The sequence below is a fragment of the Saccharomycopsis crataegensis genome (genome assembly GCF_037102585.1).
Source record: "Saccharomycopsis crataegensis DNA, jcf7180000000073, whole genome shotgun sequence".
Taxonomy (NCBI): Eukaryota; Fungi; Ascomycota; class Saccharomycetes; order Ascoideales; family Saccharomycopsidaceae; genus Saccharomycopsis; species Saccharomycopsis crataegensis.
The window spans coordinates 1,945,420-1,959,810 of NW_027043820.1; the positions used below are offsets into that span (position 1 = coordinate 1,945,420).

The 14,391-nt window shown below is 37.5% G+C and overlaps 4 protein-coding genes across 4 annotated transcripts; 1 reads left to right on the plus strand and 3 right to left on the minus strand. All coding sequences in view use genetic code 12, as the record gives it.

The window, feature by feature from the left end:
- Window positions 1-1,467: 1,467 nt before the first annotated feature.
- Window positions 1,468-5,303, plus strand: MSN5 (karyopherin MSN5; the record flags this gene model as incomplete). Its single annotated transcript, XM_064995201.1, has 2 exons — window positions 1,468-1,560; window positions 1,623-5,303. The coding sequence occupies 2 exons, from the start codon at window positions 1,468-1,470 to the stop codon at window positions 5,301-5,303; spliced, it is 3,774 nt and encodes a 1,257-aa protein (XP_064851273.1).
- A 1,964-nt stretch (window positions 5,304-7,267) lies between these two features.
- Window positions 7,268-8,239, minus strand: NOP1 (rRNA methyltransferase NOP1; the record flags this gene model as incomplete). The annotated part of the gene is made up of 1 exon (XM_064995202.1): window positions 7,268-8,239. The coding sequence occupies one exon, from the start codon at window positions 8,237-8,239 to the stop codon at window positions 7,268-7,270; it is 972 nt and encodes a 323-aa protein (XP_064851274.1).
- A 371-nt stretch (window positions 8,240-8,610) lies between these two features.
- On the minus strand, window positions 8,611-10,085 carry LSC2 (succinate--CoA ligase (GDP-forming) subunit beta; the record flags this gene model as incomplete). The annotated part of the gene is made up of 2 exons (XM_064995203.1): window positions 8,611-9,864; window positions 10,041-10,085. 2 exons carry the CDS (start codon window positions 10,083-10,085, stop codon window positions 8,611-8,613), a joined length of 1,299 nt encoding a protein of 432 aa, XP_064851275.1.
- A 710-nt stretch (window positions 10,086-10,795) lies between these two features.
- On the minus strand, window positions 10,796-13,477 carry MGA1 (Mga1p; the record flags this gene model as incomplete). The annotated part of the gene is made up of 1 exon (XM_064995204.1): window positions 10,796-13,477. One exon carries the CDS (start codon window positions 13,475-13,477, stop codon window positions 10,796-10,798), a length of 2,682 nt encoding a protein of 893 aa, XP_064851276.1.
- Window positions 13,478-14,391: the final 914 nt, after the last annotated feature.

Consider the following 14,391-nt stretch of genomic DNA (forward strand, 5'->3'; position numbering starts at 1 on the left):
AAAATTGCTGACCATGTTTTAGGGATCGACAGAAAACCAGAGTCAAACTCATCTCGTCATATGCCAATTAATATGCGCTGTGATCTGCAATGCGTCGAGAATAAGATGAGCCTCATGACTGGGAGAATGGCCGGTGAAGAGGTATAAAACGGAGCTCAGTCCCTGGAGTAGTATTTGCTTCTCACTATTCTATTCTATTATTATCATATCATTAATTCTCTATTTCAACTTATTAAAATCATGTCTTGCGATTGTTCTTCCTCTGGTGCTTGTGCTTGTGATGCCGGTAGCTGCGACTGCTCTAGCTGCTCTTCCAGCCAACAATTGGTCAACTACAGCGGATGCTGTGGAAGCTGTTCTTCTTGTGGTGACAACTGCGGTGAAGACTGTTCTAGCTGTGGTGGTTGTTCCCACTAGAAAACACCATAATGTGGATGGGGCTGCTCTATTTATTTATTTATTTTTATTTATGAGAACATTTTAAAGGGTCTTACTCCCTGAGCCTAGTTACTTCAGACTATATACACCCCCTAATCGATTCCTCATTGATCATATACAAAAAAAAACGGTGTCTGGATACGTCCCGCACCAACTTGTAGACCACAAAGCTCCCTCCGTCTGCAGAGGATAGATACAACTACCCAGAGATTCTGGCCACATGCAAGCCGGCCACTCTTTCTAATAGGACAAATCAAAAAAAATAAAAAATTACTATAACGTTCCCAAAAGTCCATGTTTGGTTGTATTTTCTCTCATTAATATTTTTTGTGTCGATGGTCGATGTGTTTATGAGTTTCCATTTTACGTGTGCCTTATTTCTACTTTTTTTTTTTCTTTCTTTCTCTTCTCTGTCGGCGGTGAGAGTTTTCGCGAATTTCGAAAAACAAAAATACACAAATTTCCCTCATTCTTCCACGCTGTAAGCAGCAACGTTCGTCGCCACCAAACCACAAAGTGTCTGTAGCCCCAGGAAACTACTGCAACCACTGATTAGATCACATCTTGATTGGTGTTATCTATAGAGTCTTGACATTGAATTTTTATTTGCGTTTCCCAGATAGCTACATCGAAAGAACGACCTGCCCCTCCCCCCTCCGTCCAACGCGCCACTCTAGATAGACCTTTCTCAGTGATCATCTTGGTATTTCGGCAGTGCTGTATAAAATTGCTAGGAGCATACGGTTAATATTCTGGCATCAATTCTCATTTATTTGCAGGAATATTCTTTTTTTCTTTTTTCTTTTATTTTAGTGTTGTTTGGTTTCAGCGAGATTTCTAGTTTGAGGTGAACCATCAGGTATCTTGAAATAGCAATCTATCTTAACACAGAAATCTAATTCCTTAGATTTCTGACTCTCTGTTTTTCTCCTCGTTTTTCTGTTCCCCAAGAGTAACTTCCTTTGGTTGATATTCCAAAAAGAAAAATAAGAAACCCATTATTTATTTATCTATCTCTTATCAACAACGATGGACTCAAATGCAGTGAATCAAATCGTCTCAGCTTTGGCAGTCATCCATTATCCATCTTCTACAAATCAACAACGTCGTGAAGCTCAAGAGGTAAGCAAAGTTTATTGGTTTGTCTGTTTTTATCATCCATATCGTATACTAACATTTTCTAGTTCCTCAATAAAGTTGGAGAAGAAGAAGAATCGCCGTTCTGGGGATATCAATTGGCTTTGCCAGAAAACAATAATGATCCAAAATCTGCTACCATTATACGCCACTATGGTTTGTCTCTTTTGCAACGATCCGTGAGAAATAGTTATGATTCCTTTGACATGCAAAAATGTTTGGCAGTGCGTGCTTGGATAATCGAACTTGCAAACAAAATTGAGGTGAATGATCCCATCTATATAAGAGAAAAAATGGCGTCTATTTGGGTGGACATAGCCAAAAGATGCTGGGGATCATTTCTAGAAGTGAACGCTGAAAAAGATCCCAATTTAAAAGTTAGTAGGAAACAAATGGAAGATAAAAAACCAGAAATTGGCGGGGAAAATAATACGCAATCTGATGATCAGTTGAAGTTGTTGAGTTGGCCAAGCATGGATAGAGACTTATTTGACTTATGGAATAAAAATTTGGCCACTAAGGAATTGAGTTTGATTATATTCAGAACATTGTTTGAAGATATTTATATCCTTGATGACCCAATAGCCACCAGAAGATCAGGAGTATTATCAATGTTATGCTCAGAAATTATTGTTCCAGTCGCCATCCTTGAAAAATACTATGCTAGAAATCAGTATTTGTACGAACTGAGAGCAGATGAAGAAGGCTGGATGGTCAAGTGGACAGGGTTATTATATGAATGTTTGCAAAATGGATGTCAAGACAAGGAAAGCGCAAACTTCACTATCCGGATTTTACAGACTTTGAAAACATGTTTCCATTGGGTAACCGCAGAGATATTAATCAGGGTTGAAATGTTGAATAAATTGAGTCAATGTTTGTTAATAAATAATGTCAAGGTGAAAATTTTAGCCATTGATTGCTTGCATGTTTTATTCATCAGAAATTATGGTGATGAAAAAGAATTCCTTGAACTTATTGCCCCTGTTTTCCAATCAGATGCCATCAGTATGCTTTTAAATGTTTATAGATCAATCAAGTTGGATGCTGATGATGTCGATGCTGAAGAGTATTCATTATTGAAAAAATTAGTTGAATTAGGCGTTAGTCTTAGTTCATACTTAGAACCGGTAACATCCCCTTCAAAGCATGTATTCAATCCTTACCCATTACCAAAGGACTCTGATATTTCGGGATACTTGAAATTCATTCTTGAGACAACTTGTAATGAAAGTTTGATAATTAGTGGATTATCAACAAATCTATGGATCACAATTCTAAGAATGGACCATTTTTCAAAAGAATATCCTCAGATTTATGAAATTCTTCCAAACTTATTAGAAGTTGCCGCTAGCAAATATATTCCATATGAATGTCTCGATGAAGATCATACTGTCCAGAAATTCCTTCAAGTGGATTTCGACTCCCAACCAGATAGCAATAATTATATGAATAACTACAAGAAATCACTTGACGATATAATCAGAATTACTACTTGCAAATTGCCAAAAGAAGCTATTGAATGGCTTGAAAATAGATTATCAATGTTTTTCAGCTCTGAAATGGGTTCCAAGGTTTTAAATGGCAAAAGATTTAAATACGATAATGGTGCTGATGAAGCATTTATTTATGGGGTATCACAATTGAACATTATTGAGGCGGTGATTAAAGGCATTAGCAGATGGAGATTATGGTATGATAAAAGTAAGCCAGACAGGGAAGTAAAAGAGACCGAATTACTTCAGCTTACTGAAAACTTATTTAATCAGTTATTGCAAGTCCAATTCCAAGATCCACTTTTATGCAAAAGACAAATTCAAGCATTAGCACAATTTACTCCATTGATCAAACAAAATACTAGCTTGATTTTTAATTTATTGGAGAGGATCTTTTCGTTTTTCACAATTAAATTCCCCTCCGATGCAACCGATGAACAATTGGAACTCTATAGAGACTTGAGAAGTTCTTTGGGAAATGAATTGAACAGGTTAGCAATCATGGCCCCTGAAAACTTTGTTGACAGATTTTCCGATTTAGAGAATGTTGTCAAAGAAACTTTAACCAATGGCGATTTGTCAAGCCATGATTCTGTTTCCTTGAAATCATTCTTGTTATTAGTTAGTTTGAAAGGTTTGCCAGTGGATCAAAGAGAAGAGAAGTTTTCTTTAATTGTTGATAATGATTTGCAAGCTTGGAATGATCCTCAAACAATCCAAGGTTTGAATAACTTGCATTGGTTCATGGAAAGACTAGGGATTGTGAAAATTGCAAATTATTTTAAAAATAGAGGAATCACAGCAGGGACTAATTTAATTGAAACTCCGATGGATGAAGAAGGTAAGAGGTTAAGAAATGAATTAAAAAAACAGTGGGCGGAAGCTTTCCCAACAAGACAAACCAGGGTTTACATGTTATATTCAATTGAAAAATTGCAACCTGGGTCGGCAGAATTTGAATTTGTCTTGAATTTGTGGAAGCCAAGAATTACTCCAATTGTTTTGCATGTTTTAAAATTAATCTGTCAAATTCAAAATTATCATGATCCAAACAAATGGAACGACTTACCAGTAGAGGTTCAATCATTTGTCAAGGTAAGTTGTACTGAGAGATTTTGGCATATTGGAATTTCAACGAAATCAAAAGATACCTATGTTGAAGAAAATGTGAAAGCGGCGTTGACTCTTAGAGATTTTGCTGATTCTGTTGGACATATTGTTAGATACACTAGAGAATATGCGTTTTTAATTATTGGTTGTGCCTCACAGTTTGGTGACGTTATGTACTCTATCCCAGATTTCTCACAATTATTATGGAATGCTGTTGCCGGAGATACGGTAGGTGTGACTTTGCATTCTTGGAAACATATGATCCAATCATGTCTCAGACCAGTCATTCAAAATTGTCCTGTTGAGTATGCTAACACCTTCTTGATGGAATTGTTATCTTTAGCATTACCGGCGCTTGATGAGTTATTGAATGAAAAATGGAGTATTGTTATGAGAAATGGTATCAAGATTTCTAGCGAAGCATCTGATGATGAATTATCCGACGAAATGTTTTTTGAACATCTCACTAGACAAGTGACGGCGTTATGTACAAGGGTGTTGATCGATATTGTGGGGCAATTTTCTGTGAAAGGTCAATTGATTTTGAATGGGAGACAATCGCAATTTAGAGCAGCAGTTATAAAAAATAAACCGGTATTGGAGAAAGTGATAAAGTTAGTTTATGATATTTTGACTTTTAAGGACTCGCGATGCTGTTACAATATGATCTTGATCATGAGGGGTTTGTTATCCGAATTATTATTCATGAATGAAACTATTGACCAGTGGTTATGTGGGGAAATTTTACCATTATTGGTAAAGTTTGTGACCGATCCATATTATCATGAGATGGCTGCCGATATTGCCTCTTTGATCTGTGAAATTTATATTCCAATGAGATCAAAATACGATGAGCCAAAATTGGTACTACAAAATATTTGTGGGTTGAGCGACAGATCCATTGATAATATGGAAAAAGTTTTGAGTAGTTGCCGGAGTGCGAAACAACAAAGAAACTTGATGCATCAAGTCATTATCAGTAAACAAAATGAACAATTCCAACAAGAACAAAGAAAAAGGGCCATTAATAGAAAAAAGAAAGCCACGGAAACAGACTTGATGAATAAATCGTTGTCTGAAGATCCCAATGAAGGCGGGTTGTTGAATAACTTGTTTAGCTAAATCATTGGTCTTTGTTTTTTGGTTCTCTTTTATTATTTTTTTCTGGGTGTTGTTTGTAAATCACTATTGCCTTTCATTAATATTGTCACCATTTCTGTTATTATTATCATTATTATCATTATTATTATCATCATCATAATCATCGTATTTTTTTTTATATGCTTTTTTAAAAATTGTCTGGCATTTGTACTACTATTAATAACTACATGCAATTTATTTGTTTGATCCTGTTGTAGCGATTGAAACATATATATTGAATTCTTAGGAAATTGACTAAGGAAAGAGATAGGAAGAAAATCGGAGGATATCAAAGATTATTATTTATTTATTTTCACCTTAGCTTTCTTTGGCTTCAAATCACAATAAAAAAAAAGGCATGGCTCAGTTAGCTATTGAATTACTTAATATTTAGATGGAAAATCGAGCTTGTAAAAACTGAATGGAAAATGGAAAAAAAAAATGAGCAAGAGTAAAACTACAGTTTCTTACTTCCCTTACTTATTTCACAGACAGGCTCCCAGGTTATTTAGAACCTCTGTTACTGGTTAATATACGATTCATTCACTCACCCGCAGAGAATATTTCTTTGGATATCAAACACAACAACGCGTAGAGAATTTCTGTGCAAATACAAACACAGTGGTAGTGTAATTAATCATTGAACTGATTGAGATGACAATAACACTGGTAATGAGATGAAAAATAATCTAAATGATGATATTAGTTAGATTATGCTATGTTTTTTACTCATACGCAGAAGACCTTATGATATTCTTTTTGTCCTCAATTGTAATTCTTTGTATTAATTTTTGTATGACTCTTTGTATGACTCTTTGTATGGCCTTATTTGAGGTCAAAAATTTCGGCTATTATGTTTAATTACCTTGTCCAACGAGATATTGACTATATTTTGTCTTGTTGGACACAAAGAAAAAAAATTTGCAAGACTTTAAAACTTGATTTTGCATCGCTTATTACGATAATAGAAACGACACTCATTGCAATTGTCATTAATAATAATAGTTAATGTTAATAAAATTGGTAATTATAGTGGTTGTAACACTGAATATAAGAAGTTGTGATTTATTTCATTACAAGAATGATGTTTAGATCCAAGAGACGCATTCATAATATGTTGTGTAAGTTCTTAAGTGAGGTCACCAGGCACCCTTGATGGTGAACCCCATTGGTAGATTTGACTGCAACCTTCAGTCTCTACGAGATCAATCAAAATAATAATCAGAATGGTTAATTCTTCTTTCCTCTTTTTGTTGTACAAATGCTATCATGTTCAGACGAAAAAAGGAATGTGGGGGGGGAAGGTTTACAAACCTTCAATTCTACTTGGAAAATCAATTGATTAATCGCGTTTTTTTTTTTATATTTCTAAACACTTTTGAATAATTGCAATAAAAGACGGCAATTTTTTATTTTAACAAATAAGATTACGCGAATAAAAATTTATTTAGTTACTTAGCTACCTGGACTTGATTATTTTTTTCTTGTTTTTTTATTCCTCGTCTATTTTGAAGACGAAATGTCCAACATGGCAATCAAAACTAAAACCAATATATTACAAGATTCTATTTGAAAAAGGCATTTTTTTGTTTATTGTACAACAAATTATTGAATAAAAAGGTGAAATAAAAAATAGTAATAATGACAAAAACAAAACACACACTCAATGAGAGACATGTATAATATAAAAAAAAGGGGATAACCAGAATATTTCTAAATATGACACAATACCTGAAGGATGATATATTATATTCATGAAATTAGAGAGATGAAACCAGAAAAAAAAAAGATGATGGAGATGAGGAGGAGTTAAATAATAATGATGATAATAAAAAAGAAAAAAAAAACATCACTTTCTGAAGAGATCTTCATTATTTATTCGCCATTTTTTTTTTGTTTTTTTTTGTGTTTTTTATTTTTCGTTATGATTATTGATACCAAGTTGATTATTTAAGACCAGCACGGACGTAACGACCAATAACAATACAATGGTCTCTTTCATAAGGTTCCAAAGTCAATTGTTCCAAAGGCTTTATTCTTTCTTCTCTCAATTTTTGGACTTCTCTAGCGAAAACGGTTTCGGCGTCAACAGTAGAGTCAATACAGTTAGCCTTGATGGAGATGATAACACCACCTTGATCCTTCAAGAACATGTGGGAGTTCAAAGCAATGATACGAGCTTGATCTGGTTGGGCAACATCGGCAAACACAGCATCAACCATACCAACCAACATTCTGTACTTTTGTGGGTGACGGGCATCTTCAATGATTGGAATCACGTTTGGTCTCTTCTTGGCCATACCAATCAATTCTCTACCTGGTCTGTGAGCAAATTCAACAGCGTAGACAACACCTTCTGGACCAACGATATCAGCAACGTGGGAAACAGAAGTACCGGAAGCGGAACCAAGGTACAAAACCTTCTTACCTGGAGCAATGGCCAATTCATCAATACCACCCATGACACCGGCAGCCAACTTGGATCTGAAAGGATTCCAGACTCTGTATTCAACCTTGGTTGGTGGAACACCTTCTTGAGTTGATGGTTCTTCGATGGAGATTCTCTTTTCACCGTAAACAGTTTCACCTGGGGCAATGTTCTTTGTCACCAAAAGATCTTCCTTACCTCTGGCAATGAAAACACCACTATGACGATGAGGTTCAATGATCACTTTAGCACCACCTCTAGCACCACCTCTGGCACCACCACGGCCACCTCTAGCACCACCTCTGGCACCACCACGGCCACCACCACGACCACCACCAAAGCCACCTCTAGCACCACCACGGCCACCACGACCGCCTGCAGAACCACCTCTACCACCACGGCCACCACCAAAGCCACCTCTGCTACCGAAACCACCGGACTTACCGCCACGGCCTCCTCTGTTACCTCCTCTTGGTGCTCCAAAACCCATTGTATTTATCTATTTATTATTATTATTAATGCGTTAAAGCTTGTAGACAAAAGTGTTTGAGCTGCAATTAATCTTAGCAGCTTGAAAATTTTCATTTCTGAAAGAGAGGAAAAAAAAAAAAAAAAAAAAAAGATTTTTCAAATCAGGGCTCAAACCATCGATGAGATGCTGGGTAGGGTAAAAGCCATAAACCACACACCAATTGTATGGGATTTACTAGTCTTCACATCTCTTTATGACTCCACTAGAATCATTCCTTTAATAAACACAACAAAAAAACATGTCGAAATGATGCTTTTATTTCAAGAAATCATAAAAATACTATAGAAAAAAGCCGAAGTTAATTAGGAAGAATTTGTACATAATATAATCTACTCAAAGTTGACCTTAACACCAACTTCCTTGGCCTTCTTGATGATGTCAGCCAATTTAACAACCTTTTCGGCAGCATCATCCAATTCTGGGACAGCAAAGATCTTCAAACCAGAGTTGGCAATCAATTCTTGGGCCTTTTCCAAGTTAGTACCTTGTAATCTGGCAACAATTGGGACTTCGACACCCAAGTTCTTGGTAGCGGCGATCAAACCTTCGGCAACGTAATCACATCTGACAATACCACCGAAAATGTTGACCAAGATGGCGTTAACGTTCTGTTCACCCAAAATCAACTTGAAGGCTTCTTCAATGGTTGCTGGGGTAGCACCACCACCACAGTCCAAGAAGTTAGCTGGTTCACCACCGTATAACTTGATGATATCCATGGTAGCCATGGCCAAACCAGCACCATTGACCAAACAACCGATAGAACCATCCAACTTGATGAAGTTCAAGCCAAAGTTAGAAGCCTTGACTTCATCGGCATCTTCTTGGGTGAAATCTCTCCAGGAGAAAATTTCCTTTTGTCTGTATTCGGCACTATTGTCAAAACCAAACTTGGCATCCATAGCCAAGACCTTGTGGTCTTTAGTTTCTGACAATGGGTTGATTTCAATTTGGGTGGCATCCTTTTCCATGAAGATCTTGTATAATTTTTGAACGGTTTCCCCAGCTTCCTTTTGGGCATCGGCAGAGAAGCCTAAAGCACCAGCGATCTTGGCAGCGACTTCGTCAGTGACACCGGCATCCATGTCAATTGGGAATTGCTTAATAGCAGATGGGTCTCTGGCAGCAACACCTTCGATGTCCATACCACCTTGGGCAGAAGCAACAATGATTGGACATTTTCTTTCTCTGTCCAACAAAATGGACAAGTAAGCTTCTTTTTCAGCAGTAGCCTTTTCAACAACGTAAACTGCACTGACCAATCTACCAGCAGCACCGGTTTGCTTGGTGATGATGTTGTAACCCAACATTTTGCTGGCCAAGTCCTTCACTTCTTCAGGGGTCTTGACAATGTGAACACCTGATTGTAAACCAGAAGATAAATGACCTTTACCACGGCCACCGGTAAGGGATTGGGCCTTGATGACAATACCATCGGACTTCTTTGAGATTTCTTGAGCCAACTTGTAGGCTTCTTCTGGAGTGGTGGCGGCATCACCAGCTGGAACGCCGACGTTGTAAGATCTCAATAAGTTAGCCGATCTATATTCATGGATGGACAAACATCTTTTGGACACAGATTGCTAAAAAGGAAAAATGCTGTTAGTAAGCGGTTTCAATATAGTGGCAAAAGAGCAATTTCTTATATCACAGGTACAATCACTGAGTGAGTTCTTCAAGAAACAGAAATCCCCCCTTCCCCCGGCACCTATCAAAACGTGTGTGCCACCATTTTATTATATAAAGCAACTCAACATACTTTTGCAACAGATCTGAATGATGAGGACAAGTATCTGGAAAGCATTATTCAATTGGGCAAAGAAATGAAAAAAGAAAAATGTGCGATAATTCTTTAAACGATTCGTGAGGATAACAAAGGTAACGCAGAATTAAAAAGTTGTTTCCCAGAGCTTGAAAAAATCCATCTGGTGATCGCACAAAAAAAAAATTCCGCCCGGGAGCGGTCATGTGGAACGAGGAACATGACACCACTTCTCCAGACCGAACCATCTTGACCAATATGCTGTAATTTTATATAAGTTATCATTTATTCCATGAAAAGCCCAAAGAAGCAGGAGAAAAAGAAAAAGAAGTCGTGAAGAAAAAAAAACAAAAAAAACAAGAACAACAACAACGCAATTAGGAGAATTGAAAATGGTAGGATGCAATCGCCAGAATTGAAAAACTGTGCGTTATATATAACGTATAACGAAATAAAAACATCCACATCAACTAGTAATAAAGAATAAAAAGAATCGAAAGACGTAAACATGAGCGAGGGGAGCAATAATAAGCTAATATAAATAATAAGAAGCAATGATAATAATATATAGAAGAACACTCATCGTAAACCAAAACGACCAAATGAGAAAAAAATAAATATATATAGCTGAAAATATAGCGATGAAAAATATAATAAAACTTGAAAATCAGGATATGTGTTGAGCATGATATAATAATGATACAGAAAAGTGCTTAATGCGAGAAGGGAAATTCCTCAAATTGATTACTCAATTAACTATCAAATTTGCACCTTTTTTTGTCCTCTATTATCTTTGACTCCGTAGCCGTTGGCTCGACGGCCCCAGTTGCATCAATCAGCTCCTTGCCACAGGCATTGACCCTATCCCTCATTATCTTTGACTCATCTTCCGATGAGTTTGTATCAGAAGAGCCTGAATGGACACGCTTTCTAATTACTGTGTCATTCGTCTTTTCTTTTACTTCGGCAGAGATTCCCACCTCACATGCATCCACAACTTTTGGCTCTTCAATTTTAGTTCCAGGAGAATGAAGCAATGAAGATACAGAAATCACATTATTTCCCAGGATTGTGGCAAGCTGATGGGGCGAATCTTCATCCTCGATAACAGTTTTCTTTTCTGATTCTCTACTCAGAGTGTCCTGTATCAATGAAGGCTCTTCACCAACCGTACCTTGGCTAGATGTAATTGTGACATCTAATTCATGAGGTCTCCTTAGTCCTGAAATTGATGCGGACTTCATTGGTAATTTCTGTTGCTGGGCTAACAAATAATGTTTTGTTCCTGACGCGTCAAAATTGGTACCTTGAGGAGTGTAGCTTTCGCGACGGTCATTCAATAAATGTGATATGGAAGAGATGCTGCCGCCGGTTCTAATGCTTCCAACAGAACTAATTGAAGACCATGGCGAAAACAAAGACGGACCAGAGGAGTATGAAGATAGAGATGAATTCTTTAAATTGTCAACATTAGATAATCCCGCATTTGACAGAATGGAATTATTGTTAGATAACGATGGCGAATTTTGCTCTCCACTCTGATGTAGTGCAAGGATCGATTTTCTGATTTGCGAAGAATTAGTAATGCCATCTTCCAAATGATTCAAAGAATTTTGCTTTTTTAAGGAGTCTGCGGAGGGATTAGATATGGAACTAGAGGACGGTAGCGATCCTTTTACTGCCGAAGAATGTAATTGCATTTGTTGAGGGGTGACTTCAGAGTAATTTGAAGTTTCACTCCTTCTCAACTGGTACGATTCAGGCAAAGATCTAGGAGGTTGATGGTACCTGAGGCTCGAAAAACTACCTTCTCTAGAAAGTCGATGAGCGCCTATGGAATCTAACTTTTTAAGACTAGTGCTAGAGATTGAATTGCCACTGGTGCTACTTTCTAATTTAGGAGGATTCGCCAAATTCCTTGGATTTTTATCAATTAGCGGATTATAACTGAGTTGGCTATTTTGAGGAGCTACTGAATGATCATGGGGTAACTTGGCCAATGGATCCACAAACGACGCGATTCTAGGCCTAGACTCAATCGATGGTGAAGCGTGTGCGCTATTTATTTCAGGCTTATCTGAAGCTGAAAAATATGATGGAGTAGAAAAAGGCAATTGTGGTTGGGAATTGTGATGGATTGGTGGTTGAGGAACATTAATGTTAATACTCTTTGTTTGATGGTGGTAGGGCCGACTTTGCAGGGTTTGTATAGCATCAGCTCTTGTCTTAAAACTGTATTTCAAATCTTGAATTCTCTGATAGTTTTCCTCATCAATTTGTTTTATTATTGGTTCTAATTTTGGTAAAGAGTCAGAAAATTTGATCACATCCCCCGTTGTATTCAAAACTTCCTTCTTCAAATTATCGGAAGTTCTAGAGAGGCTTTGCTGTGACATGGAAATTGAGCGGCCCATTTCTGAAGCATTGTTTACCACATCTTTTATATAGGTGTTTGAAGTATGATATGGTTGAGATACCAGCTGTTGTTCCAGTTGTAACAGAATCTTCTGAGGCGTCATTTGCTGCAGTGGTTGACGGGTGTATGGTATTGCCTGCTCCGAAACTACTGGCGGTCGCTGAGAGGGATATTGATGAGCATGGACAGGGTTGAGGGGAGGAGGTGTATAATGTCGTTGATGTGAGGTTGTTTGAACGAAGTACGGCGATTGATAATGTTGATATTGTGCAGGATATTGACTCTGCTGCCGTTGCACATGCTGAGAATCCACAAAGTAAACAGGGTATCTTTGAGCTATTAGACCAGGTGGGGCTACCCCATACAGAAGAGGCTGTGGGGGAGTATGGAAGTTATGACCAGGCGGATAGTAGTTATCGTATGCCGGTTGATGCTGCAAATGTTGACCCATGATTTGAAAATCCTGAAAACCATGAGCTTGGGGATGCAACTCAGTTGTACGAGAGGTTGACAGATTACTATTTTTTGAAGAAGTAGCTTGTTGACGCCTTTTGATTGCGGACAATGAGTCTTCGTCACCTTTCTTGAACATTCCCGATGAGTGACGGAATTCCCATATCTCAGCATCCTCTTCTAAATTGTGTTCCCTGGTATATTTTTCTCTATTGGCATTGACAGATTTATCACTGACTTTGTGAAAGCCATACATGTGCAACTGGCGAACAAAACTCGCAACATTACCATGCTTAAAGTATCCTTTGAGGGCGTTGGCGAAGTCTATTGATGGATTGATAGCGAATTTGCCCTTATTTTCGCTGTTTAGATCATCATTACCTTCATCATCATCGCTCCACCACAATAAATGGATAAGCTCCGGGTCTGACAACATGGCATATAGTTTATGAACAAACGCCATTTTTTTAGAAGAGCCCGATGGGTTAGATGGTTTTATTTCTGGTTTCTTTGGATTACTCCCAGAGGGCGATGGGTCGTTATCACCATCTATTTTATGGGACATTTCGTTGAATTTTTGTGCCTGTTGTTGTGAATATTGGAAGATATGCTAAGCGATTATTATTGTTTTTTGACGGAGGAAGTACAGTGACATGGATACGGTTTGAAATGAATGGACTGGTGCAAGTGGAGATATAATGGAATAAAGATAAATCTTTCCAAAGTGGATAATGTTAGGCGCTAAAAAAATGAGGAAAATTGAAGTTTTTTTTTTTTTTTACTTTTTTTTTTATTTTTTTTTTATTTTTTTTTGGTCCCTATTTTTCTTTATGTACAGGAGGATTGTCTGGCACACAGAGAGATCCAAGCTTCCAGTACAAAATACCCTCCCCCATCGAGGTTGGATGGGTAGCACGATGTTCCAGGCATTGACCTAGATGCTGGAAAGATCCCTCGCTATTATGATTACATCCTGGAGCGCATGATGGTAACAATAAGCTTAGCAGGGAACCGACTTGTGTTTTTCCCAACATGAAAATTTTCCGTGAGGGAGCGAATTTATTTTCCTTGTAGAAAATAAGAGAATCGTGGGGAGATTACAGTAAGACACTACATCCCAGCACTACGGCAGAACGAGTAAAAACAAAGTGGGCTAATCGTGTCTGCTAGTTGAGAACCCAATCTCTAATTATTGGATGATGGCTGCTAAAAAGGTTGCAATTAGGCTCAGAAATTGCAGCAGAATCAAACCGCCTCTTTTAGGCGCCTGAACTTAAATAGGGGCGGATATTCTCCACCGTTTGCTCGTCTTGTTGGCAATATTTTGGTGAACGGAAAAGCAAATATAATAATAGGAATGTAATTCAGTAATGCCTGGATACATTTTTTTTTTGTTGAGCTTTTTTTTGTTTTATTTTTGGACGGGCCACTTTATACAATTTGTCAAACCCTTGGGACACACACACACATACAATAGAG